Source organism: Carettochelys insculpta, chromosome 9, assembly GCF_033958435.1.
Source record: "Carettochelys insculpta isolate YL-2023 chromosome 9, ASM3395843v1, whole genome shotgun sequence".
Taxonomy (NCBI): Eukaryota; Metazoa; Chordata; order Testudines; family Carettochelyidae; genus Carettochelys; species Carettochelys insculpta.
The window spans coordinates 37,178,077-37,198,192 of record NC_134145.1 but is presented as its reverse complement, the minus strand read 5'-3'; the positions used below and the strand labels follow the sequence as shown (position 1 = coordinate 37,198,192).

At 42.9% G+C, this 20,116-nt stretch overlaps 1 protein-coding gene across 5 annotated transcripts in view; it reads left to right on the top strand.

The window, feature by feature from the left end:
• Positions 1–20,116, top strand: part of DPYD (dihydropyrimidine dehydrogenase) — a 725,075-nt gene that overhangs the window by 29,181 nt on the left and 675,778 nt on the right. For all 5 annotated transcript variants that reach the window (XR_012646587.1, XM_075002998.1, XM_075002997.1 and 2 more), the window contains exon 2: positions 15,660–15,770. Coding sequence is in view for 4 of the 5 variants with exons in the window: in XM_075002998.1 (XP_074859099.1) it covers positions 15,660–15,770 (111 nt within the window). In the remaining variant the exon portion in view is untranslated. The remainder of the gene's footprint in view (positions 1–15,659; positions 15,771–20,116) is intronic.

The following is a 20,116-nucleotide window of genomic DNA, read 5'->3' as shown; positions in this document are numbered from 1 at the left end:
AATACAGCAGCTAAAAAGCTAATGTGTAACAGTAAGCTTGCTAAAACCTCAGATCACTAGAATACAAAAATAAATCATAGAATCATAGAAGAGTAGGACTGGAAGGGACCTCGAGAGGCCATCGAGTCCAGCCCCCTGCCCTCATGGCAGGACCAAGCACTTTCTAGACCATCCCTGAAAGCCATCTATCTAACCTCTTCTTAAATATCTCCAGTGATGGAGATTCTACCACCTCCCTTGGCAATTTGTTCCAGTGTTCGATCACCCTGACAGTTAGGAACTTTTTCCTAATGTCCAACCTGAACCTTCCCTGCTGCAATTTAAGTCCATTGCCTCTTGTTCTATCCTCAGAGGCAAGGAAGAACAAGTTCCCTCCCTCTGCCTTATGACACCCTTTTAGATACCTGAAAACTGCTATCATGTCCCCCCTCAATCTTCTCTTTTCCAAACTAAACAAGCCCAATTCTTTCAGCCTTTCTTCATAGGTCATGTTCTCTAGACCTTTGATCATTCTCGTTGCTCTCCTCTGGACCCTCTCCAGTTTCTCCACATCCTTCCTGAACTGCAGTGCCCAGAACTGGACACAATACTCCAGCTGAGGCCTAGCCAGAGCAGAGTAGAGCGGGAGAATGACTTCTCGTGTCTTGTTCACAACACACCTGTTAATGCATCCTAGAATCATGTTTGCTTTTTTCACAACAGCATCACACTGTTGACTCATATTTAGCTTGTGGTCCACTATAACCCCTAGATCCCTTTCTGCTCTACTCATTCCTAGGCAGTCCTTTCCCATTCCGTATGTGTGACACTGATTGTTCCTTCCTAAGTGGAGTACTTTGCGTTTGTCCTTATTAAACTTCATCCTGTTTACCTCAGCCCATTTCTCCAGTTTATCCATATCCTTTTGAATTATGACCCTGTCCTCCAAAGAAGTTGCAACGCCTCCCAGCTTGGTATCATCTGCAAACTTAATTAAGTGTACTTTCTATGTCAATATCTAAATCGTTAATGAAGATATTGAACAGAACCGGTCCTAAAACAGACCCCTGCGGAACCCCACTAGTTATACTTTTTCAGCAGGATTGAAAACCATTAATAACTACTTTCTGGGTACGGTTATCCAGCCAGTTGTTCACCCACCTTATAGTAGCCCCATCTAAGTTGTATTTGAGTAGTTTATTGATAAGTATATTATGTGAGACCATGTCAAATGCTTTACTGAAGTCTAGGTATACCACATCCACCGCTTCTCCCTTATCCACAAGGCTCATTATTCTATCAAAGAAAGCTATTAGATTGGTTTGACGTGATCTGTTTTTAACAAAACCATGCTGGCTGTTCCCTATCACCTTACCACCTTCCAAATGCTTGCAGATGATTTCTTTAATTACCTGCTCCATTATCTCTCCTGGCACAGAAGTTAAGCTGACTGGCCTGTAGTTTCCCGGGTTATTCTTGTTCCCCTTTTTATAAATGGGGACTATATTTGCCCTTTTCCAGTCTTCTGGAATCTCTCCCGTCTCCACTGATTTTCCAAAAATGATTGCTAAAGGCTCAGATACCTCTTCTATCAGCTCCTTGAGGACTCTAGGATGCATTTCATCAGGCCCTGGTGATTTGCAGCCATCTAATTTTTCTAAGTAAATTTTAATTTGTTCTTTTCTTATTTCAACTTCTAAACCTACCCCTTTTTCACTAGAATTCTCTATGTCAGGCATTCCTTCAGATTTGTCAGTGAAGACCGAAACAAAGAAATCATTAAACATCTCTGCCATTTCCAAATTCCCTGTTACTGTTTCTCCCTCCTCACTGACCAATGGCCCTACCCTCTCCTTGGTCTTCCTCTTGTTACCAATGTATTTGTAAAAAGTCTTCTTGTTTCCCTTTATGCTTGTAGCTAGTTTGAGCTCATTTTGTGCTTTAGCCTTTCTAATCTTGCTCCTGCATGCTCTTGTTGGCTACGTCTACACGTGCACGCTATTCATCGAAATAAGCTATTTCGATATAACGTCTACACGTCCTCCAGGGCTGGCAACGTTGACGTTCAACTTCGACGTTGGGCAGCACCACATCGAAATAGGCGCTGCGAGGGAACGTCTACATGCCAAAGTAGCACACATCGAAATAAGGGTGCCAGGAACAGCTGCAGACAGGGTCACAGGGCGGACTCAACAGCAAGCCGCTCGCTTAAAGGGCCCCTCCCAGACACAGTTGCACTAAACAACACAAGATCCACAGAGCCGACAACTGGTTGCAGACCCTGTGCATGCAGCATGGATCCCCAGCTGCAGCAGCAGCAGCCAGAAGCCCTGGGCTAAGGGCTGCTGCACACGGTGACCATAGAGCCCCACAGGGGCTGGAGAGAGAGCATCTCTCAACCCCTCAGCTGATGGCCGCCATGGCGGACCCCGCTATTTCAACGTTGCGGGACGCGGATCGTCTACACGTGCCCTACTTGGACGTTCAACTTCAAAGTAGGGCGCTATTCCCATCCCCTCATGGGGTTAGCGACTTCGACGTCTCGCCGCCTAACGTCGATTTCAACTTCATAATAGCGCCCAACACGTGTAGCTGTGACAGGCGCCATTTCGAAGTTGGCGCTGCTACTTTGAAGTAGCGTGCACATGTAGACACGACCGTTGTTTGCCTATATTCGTCCTTTGTAATTTGTCCTAGTTTCCATTTCTTATACGATTCCTTTTTTTTATTTTGAGATCATGCAAGATGTTCTGGTTAAGCCAAGGCAGTCTTTTGCCATGTTTTCTATCTTTCCTACACAGTGGGATAGCTTGCTTTTGGGCCGTTAATAATGTCCCTTTGAATAAAAAAAGACATTGTGAAAACGAAAAATAAATAAATAAATAAATAATAAAAAATAATAAAAAATAAAAAAAGACGTTGTGAAAACGAAGTAATTATTGGTGTAGGCCTGGGGTTAGCAACCCCCACAACAAGTGCCAAGAGTGGCACATGAGATGATGGATGATGTGGTGTCACTAAGGTTGACTGGTAGCTTATTCCTCCAAGCTTGAGATGTCCACATCAGTTTATTTGTGGTATGTTTTCAGTGTGACTTTGTAGCATTTTCTCTAACCACTGGATGTTCTCTATCCATGGGTGAGATGAGAACTGAGGATTTGATTTGGGAGGGAAATGTCATCTACACATAGTATCCAGCCCAGGGACACAGGTGCACAAGAATCATTGCTTCAATCAGTGACATTGGCTTCAGTGAGGTTCCTGGTATTTGTGCAACAATCCTGCAAGTGCTGTGAAGGACCTTCTGGAAGCATTGTTAGTGGTACCATTACAGACTTTGGGGGCATGGCCATACTAGCCCCCTCCTTTCGGAAAGGGCATGGTAATGAGGAATTTTGGCAGATGCTAATGAGGACTGGCGTGAATATTCAGCACCTCATTCGCATAATGGCAGCCGCGCGCGATTCAAAAGTGCTGCTTTTGAAACGCATGCTGCCCATGTAGTCAGAGTCCTTTCAAAAGGACCCCCTGTTTTCGAAAGCCCCTTCTTCCCACAACCAAAGTTATTTCATAGACCTGGGCTTGTTCTGCCAGAGGCCATAGTTAGGGAAAACACATAGGAGCAATTTCCCAAAGGAAGCACTTGTGCACTGGATCCTGTGCTGAACCTCACTGTCAATTTTTGCATTTTGACTGCTAGGGCAAGAAATACTTGACTGTCTCCATAGTCTGTCCCTTGATGGTGATTTGCGCAAGATCTGAAGCAGGCTGATGGAGCACTTTAATCTCCTTAATACTGAGTGAGAGTCCTAGGCTTCAGTAAAGCTTGTTCAAAAAAAAATCCAGTGTAGATGAAGGTCATTCTTAGTGTGTGTGTGACTGCCACAGTTATCAGCAAACTATAAAGAAGTAATGGATCCTTAAGGACTTCAAACAGAAATACAGAAGATTATAAAGCCACCCATCCATTCTGTATTGGATGTCAACTTCATTGGAAGGACAGCCTTTAGTGAGGAGAAAAATGATTGCTAAATAGCTGGGGAACATGATTGGGGCCATAAAGCATTTTTGCTTAACCCCAGTTTTGGTGACTAGGTTTGCAGGCATCTGATTGTGAAAAAGCAATAGGACCTTTATACATTTTGGAGGGCAGCCAAATCTGCCCAGCACTTCTACAGGGCTTTGCAATTGATGGAGTCAAAGGACTTTGTTAAATAGATGATGGCAATGTATAGATCCTGATTTTCCTCCTGTTACTTTTCTTGTACTTGCAAGGCAGTGAAGATCATATCACTTGTATTGCAGCATGGTGTCAAACTGCACTGAGATTCTGGCACCATTTCCTCAACAAGGGAAAGCAATTAGTTTAAGAGGATACAAGCAAGACATTTTCTGTGCTGCAGATAGCAAGGCAATGCCTCAATGTCCACACTCTGACTTATATACTTTCTTAAAGATGGTAACAATGTTGTTATTCCTCAAATCTTCCAGAATCACCTCATATCAGATATGAAGAAAAATTTGCATTGTTTCCTTACCAGTTCTTTATCTCCTAACTTGGAGGCTTCAGCTGATATGCCATCTGGCCATGCTGCTTTGTTGTTACTGGTTTGCATAATGGCTCATGTTACTTCTTACAGGGTGTATGTGTGTAAGCAAGAGAGTTACTTTCATGTTCTTTGAGGTATAGAGTCAATAATGGCATCAGAGACAGCTGACTCTCAATTCAGGAGTAACTCAAAATGTACCTTCCATCTGCTGTAGTAGCTTCTCTGTCTTTAAAATACGTTCATCTCTCTTGGGCTTGGATTGGGATGGGACAATGGATTGTAAATATTCCTTATTGCCTAAGAAAGCTCTTCATGTCATGTTTATCAGTGTAATGTTCAGTTTCCTTGGCCTTTGCTTGCCACAACTTATGTTTGATGTTGCAGATTTTCCTTTAGGTGTAACGTGGTGTTTTACCATATGCAGGGGTGAGCAACCTGTGGCGTTTTAAGGCTTTAAGACTCCACTTGCAGCTCTGGAGGCTGCTGCCACTTACACAATGCCGACAGTTAAAATGGAATTGAGGGTTCTTTGTTTTGTTGTTGTTTAAGCGGCAGCAGCCTCCAGATCATTGAGCAGTCAGCCATGGTGGGGAGAAGCAGGCATGGAGGAGGAATTCAGCAGGGCAGGGAGCTGCCCAGCATGCGGGAAGCCATCCTGCAGGAGAACTGGGGGGAAAGGGCATTCGAGCCTGCCCCTGCTGGAGCTGCACAGCTGCATGGAGAAGGAGGTGGCAAGAGGGAGCAGCCAGTGGGAGGGGTGGCTGTGGAGGAGCAGCAGCAGTGGGTGGAGCTCCTCGGCTGAGGCAGGTGAATCCTGGGGATGGGGGTGGATGGGTTTGAGGCTGAAGGGGTTAAACCTGGAGTTGTGGGATGGGGGCGGTAAAACTTGGGGATGGGGCAGATTTGGAGGTTAAGGCGGGTAAAGCCTGGAGATGGGGGCAACAGGTTTCTAAACGATACAAATGATTGTGCACTGTTCCTAAAGTAAGGGTGACAAAGTACAGTTACTGACGTTATTTATTAATGACTGTCTGGTATTCACGTGCATTGAGGTACTTGAAGTGTTGATTTTGTAACTAAATTTGAAAAAGTTTCTTCTCACTATTTTGGTTGCAGACCCTTGACCATATGTGATGAGCTTTTCTGGTTGAGTAAGCCCTGAATCTGCATCATTCTCATCAAACCAATCTTGGTGATGGTAGGATGGTCTTCTCTGGACCTTCTCCAATTTCTCCATATCCTTCTTGAAATGCAGTTGAGGCCTAATCAGCACAGAATAGAGCAGAAGAATGACTTCGCACGTCTTGCTCACAACACTCTTTTTAATGCATCCCAAAATTGTGTTTGCTTTTTTTGCAAGAGCATCATGCTGTTGACTCATATGTAGCTTGTGATCCACTATAACCCCTCGATCGCTTTCTGCAGTACTACTTGCTAGGCAGTCGTTTCTCATTCTGTGTGTGAAACTGATTGTTCCTTCCTAAGTGAAGTAGTTTGCATTTGTCCTTATTAAATTTCATCCTATTTACCTCAGACCATTTCTACAGTTTGACAAATCATTTTGAATTATGACACTATCCTCCAAAGCAGATATCCTCCCAGCTTGGTATCATCTGCAGATATACTAAGCATACTCTCTATGACAGCATCTAAATTGTTGAAGATATTGAACAGAACAGGTTCCAGAACAAACCCCTGCAGAACCCCACTTGTTATGCCCTTCCAGCATGATTGTGAATCATTAATAACTACGCTCTGGGAATGATTATCCAGCTAGTTATTCACCCACCTTATAGTAGCCTCTTCTAAATTGTATTTGTCTAGTTTATTGATAAGAAGATCATGCCAGACTGTATCAAGTGCCTTACTAAAGTCTAGGTATACCACATCCACCACTACTCCCTTATCCACAAGACTTATTATCCTATCAAAGAAAGCTATCATTCGTTTGGCATGCTTTGTTCTTTACAAATCCATGCTGGCTGTTACCTAACACCTTATTGTCTTCCAGATGTTTGCAGATGAATTCCTTAATTACTTGCTCCATTATCATTCCTGGCATAAATGTTAAATTAACTGGTCTGTAATTCCCTGGGTTTCTCTTTTTCCCCTTCTTATAGATGGGCACTATATTTGCCCTTTTCCAGTCTTCTGGTATCTCCCTGGACTTCTGTGGCTTTTCAAAGATGATGGCTAAAGACTCAGATACCATCTCTATCAGCTCCATGAGTATTTTAGATGCATTTCACCAGGCCCTGGTGACTTGCAGACATCTAACTTTTCTAAGTAATTTTTAACTTGTTCTTTTTTTTATTTTATCCTCTAAACCTATCCCCTTCCCGCTAGTATTTATTGGGTGCATCAACACTAGAAACTAACTTTGAAGTTAACTTTGAAGTTAGGCACTACTTCAAAGTAGCCAGCAGAAAATCTACACACATTTTTTTTTCTTACTTCAACGTTAATTTTGAAGTAGGGAGCCCAACTTCGAAGTCCTTACTTCATTCCCGGGAATGGAGTAGTGTCCTACTTTGAAGGATACTTTGTGTGGACACTTAACTTTGAAGTTGCTTGCTTTGAAGTTATTTTTGTAGTGTAGACACAGCCACTCTGTTAAGCATTCCTTCATCAGGCTTCTTGGTGAAGATTGAAACAAAGAAGTCATTAAACGCCTCTGCCATTTCCAAGTTTTTTAATATTGTTTCTGCCTCCTCACTGAGTAGTAGGCCTACCCTGTCCTTGATTTTTTCCTCCTGCTGTAAGGCTATGTCTACACTACATTATGAAGTAAATTTTAAGGCAGTTAGCTTAATTTTATAATGTCATTGTCTTCACTGTAAATACCATTAGGTGAGTTTTAGGGAGCACTGAGGTTGATATTATTTCACCCACAAAACATGTCAATGTAGTATCAAGTTTGAATTTAAAAGTTTGAATTAGTGGCAGTGTGGAAATACTATGTCATTAAATCAATTTTATTAGCCTCCAGAGATGTCCCATATGGATCCCACAATGCCCCATGGTTATTCGCTCTGACCACTTCCATCTCTGTTGTTCTCTAGGTGCGCAGGAATTAGGTAACAGGAAGCCTGCAAATTTGAATTTGAATTCAGCACCAGGAAGCATGTGGCAGCTAGGCTGTGGGGGTCATGCTTGTATGAGAGGCCAAGAAACTTCTTTCTTTATTATTAGCCTGGTGATCGCATCTACGCATCAAGAAATAGCCCAAGCATGGAGTGTTGGCTTCTTCCCTGTTCAGGATATAGCAGGAGAGTCTGAGATTTTTTTTTTAAGCACTGGTGCCAACCCGTGCCCCACTGCTCCATGTGGTGGCTAGGCTGTGGAGGTCATGCTTGTATGAGAGGCCAACAAACTTCTTTTCTACAGTTCACATTTGTAGAGGGGCAGCCCCCACCCCTAGGTGCCATGCAGGCAGGGTCTATCTCATCCAACCACATCATACGGCTAGCCCTCAACCCACTAAAAACACATTCCTGCAGCACTGTGCAGACCATGCTGCCAGGCAGCACAATGTCCTGGCTTGTGTGCAGTGAGGGATCCAAAGGCAGGAAAGATTTTCTGGGGCTGGCTGTCCCTAGAGGGGAATCTCCCCCCATGGCAATGATTTTGGGGGCTGGATATTGATGGGTAACGGATTACAGCTGTGATATCTGGAACCCCCACGATGCTCCTTATAGACTGTGGGGTGACCAGCCCCCACAGTCACAGGCAATCGGGGCTGCCCCCTTCACCCCCACCAAAGCAACATGCTGAAGGGGCCGTGGGAATGGCTGGAGAGCCAGTTGAGATAACACAGTGACCTGGGTGATCCCCCAGGGCAGTATGGCAATCACATGCCTGGAGCGCTAGTTGGCTTATCAGGTAGAGGCCATACCTTTCTGCCTGGGCAGGGGCTCTTCCAAACAGGGAAAAGTGGCTAGAGAGCCAGTTCAGATGACATACACACGTGAGTGATCCGAGGGCACAGAGTCATTCTGGCACATTGAAATTTGGCAAGCTCCATGCCTCACGTTGCATACTTCTGTGTGGTGAAGTGGGAAGCCAAAAATCCTGCACCACAAATTGTTTTCTTTCCTTTGCCTGAGGGAGTTGGCTTTAGTTGTTATGGTTTGCATTTTCCTCAATTTTACTTTCCTACTCCTTCCTCAAGCAGTTATCTGTTCCTCTATATTTTCAGGGACAATGTTTCTGGTTCCAGGGGCAGAGGTTGGGGTCGGGGGAGAGTGGCTGGAGTGCCAGTTGAGATGGCACAGTCACCTGGGTGATCCCAGGGCAGTGTGACTGTCCCCTGCCTGGCTCACTACACCTTCTGAAGCCAGCCCATTTGGTTTTCCATCACCTCAGACTCCCTGTTTTTCCTGCTCTACTTCTGAAAAAAGCGGCCGTTTGCATTGCCTTCATTCCCTTCCTTTGGAAAGCAATGTGGGAAGATGACATCAGCTATCCACAACTACTTGCAGGGCCTTTTTTCCCATACTTTGCCAGTGAAAAAACCCAGAATGCGTTGGTGCTCAGGGAAGCGTGGGATAGGTTTCCACAATGCAGTGCTGCAACAGTTGATGTTTGGCAATTTAGTGTGGCAGCAATTAGTTGACTTTGTGGGGACTTTGTGAGGTGGTGAGGATAGTCATATTTGAATTTAGAAAACCCGGCTTTATCCAACCAGATCTTATAAAATCCAATTTATGGTGTAGTGTAGACATAGTCCAATATATTTATAGAATGTTTTCTAGTTACCCTTTATGTCTTGCACTAGTTTGAGGTTCGTTCCAGTGAAACAAAAGTATTTATTTTGCTAAGGAAATGATCAGTCCTCTTTTGTTTTGGAAAGGGTGTGTGGGATAATAAACTGATTATACGTATTCTCCTGTCAGTGTGGCTATGGCCCCACAGCAAAGTTATTTTGAGATGACAGGTATTATTTTGAAATAACTCTGTGAACATCTATACTACGCACACACTATTTTGAAATAAATTCGAAATAGCGGGCATGTTTCAAATATCATAAACCTCATTGCAGGAGGAATAACACCCATTTCAATGTAGCTATTTTGAAATAGGTGCTGTTAAAGTTTGGAATGGTGCTATTTCTAGAGAAATAGTTGTTCCCCTCTGTTCGGCACTGGTGAGACCACGTCTGGAATATTGTGTCCAGTTTTGGGCCCCCCAGTATAAACAGGATGTGGATTTGCTGGAGCAGGCTCAGTGAAGGGCAACAAAAATGATTAAGGGGCTGGAGCACAGGACCTACGAGATTTGGGTTTGTTTAGTTTACAGAAGAGAAGACTTAGGGGTGATTTAATAGCAGCCTTCAACTTCCTGAAGGGGAGCTCTAAAGAGGAGGGTGAGAAACTGTTATCAGTGGTGTCAGATGACAGAACAAGGAGTAATGGTCTGAAGTTGAAGAGGGAGAGGTGTAGGTTTGATATTGGGAAAAACTACTTCACCAGGAGGGTGGTGAAGCATTGGAATGCGTTGCCTAGAGAGGTGGTGGATTCTCCATCCCTCGAGGTTTTTAAGTTCTGGATGGACAAGGTCCTGGCTGTGATGACTTAGTGGGGGTTGAGCCTGCTTGAAGCAGGGGGCTGGACTCGATGACCTCCTGAGGTTCCTTCCAGCCCTAGGGTTCTGTGATTCTGTGATTTCAAAATAACCCATAATGGTACCCAATGGCATTAATTTTGAAATAGGCACTGTGTGTCCGGACATGCTAATTTGAAATAGCTGGGTGCTATTTCAAAATGTTTCCTTGTGTGTAGCTCTGTTATTTTGAAATAAGCAATTTTGGAGTAGCTGTTCCAGAATGGCTTATTTAGAAATAACACTGATGTGTAGAGGTAGCCTGTATGTATAAAAGGAGAGGCTAATGAGTGCTTTCTTTCTCATGTTAAACCTGCATCAGAATATTATTTTCTCCACCATATGGGATCTAAGTACTATTCTGCAGAGTACATTTGTACAACAAAGTTTGTTTGAGCAATATGACAATAAAACATACTGAAATTATATTTGCACACCTTCCCCATTTTAAATTTTAATAATTAGAATTATATATATATAAAACATTAAATACAGTATATTTTCTGCTGTTATTCAAAAAGTGTGTGATGATTTGTCTTCATGTAATCTAGAAAGGGATTTACATTTATGTAGGTAATTAATGCAGTAAACGCTTTCTTAAAATGTATGGTAGCTATATTCAATTCCAGACTTCTTTTCTGTATTAATTCTAGAACATACTGTACATATGCAGATTCTTTCTTCCCCACCATTTGTTCCAAGCTTTAAACCAAGTGGATCTGTACCCAAAGGAGTACATCTGTTACAATATATTACTAGAAATGTGTAACTAATTTCAGATCCTGATGAGATAATTGTAATATTCATAGTTGAGAAAACTGTGTTAACTGTAAAACATAAGGGTAAAATTTTCAAAAGTATCTGTGTGATTCAGGCTTTTGAAGTGACTTATTGAAAGTCAAAGGGATTGAGACATCTGTTACTTTTGAAAATGAGGTTTAGCCTCCAAGTCACAAAGGCTGCTTCTACACATGCCACCTCCTGTCAGAGGTGCCATGGTAATGAGGCAATTCGAAGCAGGCTAATGAGGCACTAATGTGCATATTCAACAACTTATTAGCATAATAGTGGCTGTGCAAATTTCAAAGTGCAGACATCGAATGGCAGATTGACAGTGTAGATGGGGGCATCTTTGAAATAAGCGCCCCACTTTGACATTCCCTTACTCCGATCTAGTTCTGTGGGAGTAAGGGAATGTGGAAATGGGGCGCTTATTTCGAAGTTGCCCCCCATTTCACTGTCAATCTGCAATTCGAAGTCTGCATTTCAAAATTCGTGCAGCTGCCCTTCTGCTAATGGGGTGCTGAATATGCATGTTAGCGCCTGTTCACCTGCTTTGAATTGCCTCATTACCATGCCACCTCCAATGGGAGGTGGCATGCACAGAAGCAGCCTTAGATGCTTCTGAAAATGGAACCCTTCATCTTAATGTATTATAATTAAGTGTTGTGATGGGGTGGACCAGGCCCTGAGGCTCCCTGCTGGAGCCCTTGTGGTTCTGCCACACCCCACCCCAGAAAAAGCAGTAGAGAGGTCCTCTGAGCAGGCTAGTTGGGCTGCAGGGGAGACAGCCAATCAAGGCTGAGGAAGGCAGTAGAAAAAAAGCTGCTGAGACAGAGGCAAGTATCAGAGAGGTTGCCGTGTTAATCTGTAGCTTCAAGAACAACAAGAAGTCCTGTGGCACCTTATAGACTAACAGATATTTTGGAGCATAAGCTTTCGTTTGCAAAGACCTGCTTTATCAGATGCATGAGTTGGGGGGTGGTTTCAGAGGGGTATTTGAAGAGTGGGGTCCCAGTAAAAGGGAGGGCGAGAGCTGACAAGGTTTTTTCAGTCAGGGTGGAAAAGGCCCATTATTAGTATTATGTATGAAGAGAGGAAAAAACAGGTCAGATAAGACGGGGAGGGGACAGGGGGCGGAATATGGCCCATTGTCAGTCTAATGTGGAGCTGTTAATACCTAGGGCAGAGAAGCTCCTTTTGTAAGGTGTGAGCCACTCCCAGTGGCTGTGTCTACACGTGCCCCAAACTTCGAAATGGCCATGCAAATGGCCATTTCGAAGTTTACTAATGAAGCGCTGAAATGCATATTCAGCGCTTCATCAGCATGCGGGCGGCAGCGGCGCTTCGAAATTGACGAGCCTTGCCGCCGCGCGGCGCGTCCAGACGGGGCTCCTTTTCGAAAGCACGCCACCTACTTCGAAGTCCCCTTATTCCCATGGAGAGATTGCAGTGTTCTGCCACAGGCTTCTGTACATTACCGTTCCTGATGTCTGATTTATGTCCATTTATTCTTTTACGTAGACACTGTCCAGTATGGCCAATATAAATTGCAGTGGGGCATTGCTGGCACATGATGGCATATATTATATTAGTAGATCTGCAGGTAAAGGAGCCCCTGATGGTATGGTTGATGTTAGGTCCTGTGATGGTATCACTTGTGGTTCCAGGCTTAGAGTTACTGTTTTATGATCTATAGTGGATGGTGAGGATTTGTTTAAGGCTGGCAGGCTGTCTGTAGGCAAGGACATACATACTACTAATAATGGGCCTTTTCCACCCTGACTGAACAGACCTTGTCAGCCCTGGCCCTTCCTTTTACTGGGACCCCATTCTTAAATACCCCTCTGAAATCACCCCCGCAACTCATGCATCTGACGAAGCGGGTCTTTGCCCACGAAAGCTTATGCTCCGAAATATCTGTTATTCTGTAAGGTACCACAGGACTTCTTGTTCTCTGAGCCAGAGGCAGGCATTTCTTCTTTGGAGGTCAAGGTGTGCAGACTGAGGGACTAAATGACTGAGAGAGCAGGAGTACTATAGACAGCTCACTGTGGAGAGCTTATTGCAGACCAGCCTGAGGCCCAGGGTGGCTAGTGAAGATGAGGGCTTGGTGGGTAGGAAGAGCTTCAAAACCCCGGATAGGGTGCTGCTGGGCCTTTGAGGCAGAGAGGGCAGGCACACGCATTAAGCCAGGAATATTCATGACAAGTGATTGTGACTGCATTACACTGGTACCAGAAGTAGGGGCTCAGGACCAACCTCTGCAAGAAAGGGATTGTGGAGAAATTGGTAAGGCTGCTGTTCCAATGGCAGCACAGTATTGCTGAGACCCAGAAAGCACTGATTAAAGCACAGCAAGGGGTTCAGCAGCTGCCCCAAAATACTAGGATGTATTTCTGGAGCTGCTTCAGCTCCAATAGCAATAGCAGGAACAGCAGTTCCAGGAGGCAGTGTGGCAGTGGCTAACTGCCCCAGTTCTCTCCAACCCATTGAACTTAGGGTTGGGGAAACCCTTGGCCAAGTTGGAGGCATATGTAGAGCCTACCATGGCCTGTAATCTTGGGGAGAGACTGGACTGATTATTCAGATCTTAAGTGGGAAGGACCAGGACAGCAACCCAGGGCTGAGAGGGTCTGAGTCAACCTGGGAAAGACAGCAGAGGGGCTGTGAGACATAGTAAGTAGACCTCAGGAAAGAGGCCAGAGACAGGACCAGACTAGCCCAGATGTGAGGGGCATGCAGAGAAAATACAGGGCTTAGACAAGACTCCTGAGTAGCAGAGGAATTGGCTAGGGTACAAGTGGAAGCCAGAGAGAACAAGGATTGGCTCTGCAGAAAGCATTGTCCTACTCCCAGAGGAAGAAGGATCAGAGGGCCCAACAGAATACGAAGGAGACGCAGACAGAAACTTGGGCTGAGCGCATTCTAGAGGGATGCAGACAGAGGTCACAAAACAGCAATAACAAGAAGTCCTGTGGCACCTTATAGACTAACAGACGTTTTGGAGCATATGGTTTCATGGGCAAAGACCTGCTACATCAGATGCATGGAGGGGGGTTCAAGGAGAATTTGAAGGGGGAGGTCTCAGTAAAGGGGAGGGCCAGAGCTGATGAGGTCTATTCAGTCAGGGTGGAAATGGCCCATTATCGGCAGTTAATGGGGAGTTGTAGAGAGATGTTGTTGAAGATACAGACTAACACAGCTACCTCTCTGACACTTGTCACCACAACACATTTGTGTTATTCTAACCAGTCTTCAGCCACCCACTGGCCAGTCTGTCAGTGACAGTGGACACCGCAAGGGAATAGTGCATTTCACCCTGGAAAATGTGAGTGATTACACACCTCAGCCTAACTGACTGGGTTTATTAGTGTTTGCCACCATGTCTGACTTCATATTAAGAAAGAGGGAAGAAATCCATCCAAAATAATCTTGAATGGAAAACTTTATTATAAAGCAATTAAGCCTTCTTGAAGAGAAACCACCCATATAATGCCTTAACTATAAGGAAGCTAATGCCCTATCACTGTCCCTCTTTGTATCATATTCACCAATTTCACTCTGAACCTCACACATTGCATCATGTATGTTAAGAAAATACATCTAATTCCCCGTGTGTGTGTGTGCATTTTATGTGTGTGTGTGTTTTTAAAGGAAAACTGGGGAAAAGACTAAAATTCCAGTGGCTGCAGAGGTAGCTCCACTGGGGTCATCAGTAGGGTTTGAATCTGGGCCCTTCAAATGCACACCATCCACAATGACCATCTGAAGTGAAGAGTTAATTGATAGTACTAGTAGGCTCTCATTCTCTATGTTGTTTCTACCCTAGACTAATACATAGACACATTTTGCAAATGGGTGACATCACTATATGTTAGATGACAATAGAGTCTTAAGAATCTACATACTGGTTTATGCTCTAGGAGGGGAGTATAATATAGTCAGATTATTGAAAGTGCTGTCAAGTATGTAAATTTGGATTCTGAAAGGTAATGTGTCTAAATGGATTCTACTTGGATCAATTTGTTAGCTGTACCAGACATTACCTTTCTGTTGCTTTATTAATAAAAGATAAAGGAATGATGCACGTAACCATAAATAGCAGCATGAGGGGTTCACTGACAAAAGTTTACTAGGACTAAAGTCATAGTCTGTCTGTTTTTGCAAACAGTCTTGAAATGATCAATTAAGACTTTTATTTCTGTTTTCCAAACATTTATTTGTGCTATACCACAGTAAAACCTATTGAGAGACAAGGAATTGTTTTACATTATGTATCTTCTCACAAGGACATAGATGCATGTTCCCAGGGATTACACATAATGAAGCAACCTTGTCTGGTCTTTTATTCTCAAAATGTAGAGTTTTACCTTGAGCAATATAATGGAAAAGAGTTGCATGGTATATGAATATACCATATAGGTAAGAAACACACAACAGTAGACTCTGTTACAAATTCAGATTGGAGCTACCACTAGATGTCATATTGTTTTGTTTTAGGAAAATGTAGCAGTGCTTGAAATACTCAAAATCTAGAATGTATAAACTAGAATGGGAAAGAATCTAAACAAATTAATCTGAAAATGATCTGTTATTGAGTCCTGTTTTTGTACCCTTTGTTCTTTAACATTGTAAAACATTCATTTGTACTTTGGTGAGGTGGGATCAGTTTTGCCACTGTGAATTTTTAAATTTTATTGGCTTTCTGAGCTTTTCTTTTGAAAATATGCCTTTATTGTTCTACAGGATATTCTGGTTTTAAATCCCCGTGTGCAAACTCATGCAACTCTGCGTTCAAGTGCAGCGAAGAAACAAGACAAGAAACACTGGAAAAGGAATGCTGATAAGAGCTGTTCAGTAAGTACCATATTTAGGATAGATCTGGAAAATGTTAATTCACTGTTAAGGTTGAAAAAAGGCAGAACATTCAGTTAGGTTTCCCATACAGTTAAGCAGCCATATGCTTCCACCTATTTTAATTGGGGGTAACTGCACTGCCTTCACTCATTTATTCCAGTTCAAATGAGATCAGAATTTGGTCCCAGATTTTAAATTATGCCCATTTTTCTTCTTTCATGAAATACAATTTTTCATTATAAAGTTTCTGGATTCTTGGATGCCCCTGCTATTTTAGATGTTGCCTTTATTGATCTAGGTATTTGTGTTGCTTGCTCCATTGTGATATTTAACCAGTTTTATATGATAGTAGTTGTTAAGTTTTCCATTATATTTTATCATTGTTTGGCTCTTTGATCTCCCACCTGATCAAAGATGCCTATCATGTATTTGTACAGTCTCCATCAATATTTTAAAGAAGAGTCCTATCAACTCAGATAACTTATCCCATTAAGTTTCATGGAATTTTATGGGTAGACTGCTGTATTCCCACCCCATGAACTAATGTTCAACTTTGCAATATATTCTGTTGAGATTAGTCTGTATTATGGTTTCCAGTGATATGGGTTTTTCTCACTCCACCATGTTTAAGAAATACCTGCTATATTTAGGTCCTCTTGGCCAAGCAAATGTCCCAATTTGAGACATAGGATAGTGGACTATCATCCCAGCCATCACTAGCAACCTCATCATGAAGTTGCATTAATAAAATTGTCTCATTCACTCTTAAAAACAAAGTTGTTTACCCACATTGTACCTTTTGGGAGGCTATTGGTTAGAAACCTTCTTCTAATTTCCAGCCTGAATTTGTTTGCAGAGAGTTAATATCCATTTGTTTGTGTGGCAACATTATTCGTTAGTGTGAATAGCTTTTCATCCTCCTTGGGATTTACCCACTACTATGGTTATAGGGAGCACTCATATCCCTTCTGAGAGCCCTTTTATTGCTGGACTAATAAAGCTAAGCTCTTTCAGCCTCCCCTCCTCAGATAGGTCTTCCATTGCCCTGGTTATCCTAATAATTCTTTGCACCTGTTCTAGTTTAAATGAATCTTTCGTGAGCATTTGTGATCAGAATTGTACACAGTATTTCAGATGAGAACTTCCCAGTGCCTTAAGAATATTAATACTTCTCCATGGGCACATCTACACTAGCCCCCTCCTTTGAAGGGGGCATGTAAACAAGCCCGATTGGTGAATAGCAAAGTAGCGCAGCACCTCCTTAGCATAACTCTCGCCATGCAAACTTGGAAGTTGCTAACTTTGAAGTTGTGGCAGGCAGTGTAGCTGTGGGCACTTCTAAGTTCCCTTACTCCCGAAATGAGGGGTTCAGTGAGTAGGGTGTGGATGGGAGTGTAGAGTCTGGGCAGGAGGTAGAGTGTAGGAGCAGGCTGGGGAGCAGGGGCAGGGACGGAGGTGGGGCTGCATCGGAGGGCTGAGGGTGTGGGAATGAGTGGGATGAGGAGGGTGCCTACTTGGCTCCATTTTCATTCTACTCTCAATTACCTCTCCCACTGCTCCTGTTTTCCATGATTCTGGCCAATAACGGCAGTGGGGAAATCCTCCAAGTGAGTGGTTTCCTGCACTGCTGCTTCCTTCCCCCATAAGCCAGAGCCGAACCTCAAGGCTTGGGATTCCTCTCCCCCTCCCCACCCAGTGCTGGTTCTCCAGGGGTGTGTGTGTGGGGGGTGTGCGTGTGTGTGTGTGTACACACACAAGGCTGGAGTGCCCGTGTGGGATCTCTGCTTTGGAGGTGGGGGAGTGAGCCCTAAGCCTGCGTCCCACCCTCAAGACATTCGCAGACCTCTAGTGGTCTGCAGACCAAACTTTGAGAACCACTGATCTGTACTGATAGGGACTGGATAGAATTACCACTGGAGGAAGGGTGGGTGTCTGAAAATACAAACTAATTAAATTAACAACACTCAAAACTCTGTGAACGAAAGCTGCATCTGCTGAGACATGCGCACAGTGACTTTGTAATGTCTAAAATGCTTCCAGATGGTAGACTTGTATATTTCCTCAGAATAATCATACAAGGGAATTTTTAACCCCTAGTCAGCTCAGAGACATTTTTGGTTGCCCTGAAAGTAGAAACTAAATGTAATATCTTTCCAAGCACTGAAAAAGCGCAAATGTATTTTCGTTAAAGTAGGTGACTTGTGCTTTCAGGGAGTGTTGGGACTTGTTTGTTCTGTCGGACAACCAGGCTGTTCTTTAAAATCAGTTTCTGTCAGTAGACGGTAACTAGTCCACATTCCCTAGAAGCTATAGGGGCAATAATACACTGAGATTTATAAAAAAAAGCTTTCAGACTTCTAAGGTCTTGTATAGGCATGCAGGGCCCTTCTGCTGAACCACCTGAATCTCAGATGATAAACTAAATATTTAGCTACACGGAGGCTGCGGTCTATATTTGCTCCCAACTTCGAAAGGCCATGGGAAATTACTAATGAAGTGCTGTGGTGAAAATACAGCACTTCATTAGGCTAATTTCCCCCCCATGGCAACTTCAAAGCATCAAACTTTTAAGGAGTAAAGGGACTTCGAAGTAGCAAGCCCTGAGTGTTACCGGCAGGAAGAACCAATCTCTTCCCACCAGGATGTACATGTGTGGTGTTTCTTTGAGCCAGAGGGAGGACAGAGGCAGCCCTGGCAGTCGCTCTAAACCAGCCATGCTTGAGGAAGAAATTTAGGCTGAGGCTTTGGTTATGTTATTGTGTGTTACTGTCTTTGAATTGTCAGTAGACAAAAACTTAGGAATAGTTGAGTTGTAACATTAATTTAAGATCTGTGTGCCCTCCTGAGGAGCTATAGGGATTATATTTGTTCACGACATTGCTTTGAATATCACATTTTCCTGTTACAAAGGCTTCTTATGTTCAGTAAACACTGCACCAGGCTTGCATACTTTGTTCTGTTAGGTGTCTATTGGGAGACATTTCACATTTCAGTATCTGTGAACCAAATGCAGTCCTCATTTAGACCTCTCTGCCTCTGTTGGATTGAGAGAGGTGAGCAAGTGTAAATGAAGCTTTTTTTTTTTATTTTGACCCAATGCATTTTTTGATAGTTTATTACTCATTGAATATTTGAGCTCAGTGGGACAGGACACCCAGTGCCCCAGGCTGAAGGAGGCTTTTGAATATTGAGGCGAGGTTTTGATCAGGAAGAGGATATAAGCCAAATCATCAATTCAGCATTTCTTCTCAAACATTACTTGAAACTGCTTATGCACTTTATTGATGTACTTTGTGAACAGTAATAGGAATTGCTTCAGATGGGAAAAGCTGGAAATAATTCAACAAGAAAAAAAAAACTAAGGTGGGGGGGCGGAGATAGTTTAAATTGGATTGTTAATTGCCATAGCCTTTGTATTGAACCTCTGGCAGTAGTCGCACAGTTTGCATTCGCTAATCCCGATCAGCATTTTTCAACAGCCAAATCATTTTTAAGTGCTCCTATTTCTTGCAAGCAGTATCACTTTTGGTCAAGACACTTTGATTTCATTGTTCTGTAGCTCCTCTTAAGAATCAGTAATATAAACAGATTCTTGATAATATTTTATTCCGTGGAATGTTAATGTGCATTGTTATAGCTTGTATTGCATGTCTTGTTGATGTCTGTTTTCACGTTACAGAAGGTAGGGAGAATACTTCAAAACAGTACTAATAAATATTTGTTCAAATGTCAAACAGCTTATCACTTTGCCTCTTTGTAATTGTTGATAAAGTCTCATTTGTGCAAGATTTCATAAATATGAGTGTTTGAGGAATGGCTTCTGTTTGTACAAATTTCCATGTACACATGGAAACAAGGATAGAAAAGACTCCATGCTCCAGCTCTGTGCTGTTTCTCTCATTAAATATTTCTTGTCAAGTAAGAGAGAGAGAGAGAAAAATACCATGGTACTTTGGGGAGCAGTTGCACACCACTGTTACAGAATAATTTAAATAAACAATTCACAAATAACTGGTGGCCTGACACACTCATTCTTTACGTTACAAATACATATTATTTTACAAATAACTTGAGAACAGGACGTCAATTAGATAAATTATTTGCACTGAACAATTTGACCAGTTCAAAGCTGCCTTAATTAAACACTTAGTATATGTATAAAAATATTTCTAAATATTGCAGATTGGAGACCGTACCCATTTAAGGAAATCTGTTCAGTTATCTTTACAACTTAAACCTGTAGTTTACCGTTGCTAAATATGTATTTGTGTGTGTGGTGTGTCTGTGTAAATAAGTAAGTTTAGCTCTCTTCTGGAAAGGTAGTGTATAGAAGAATATATGTTTGT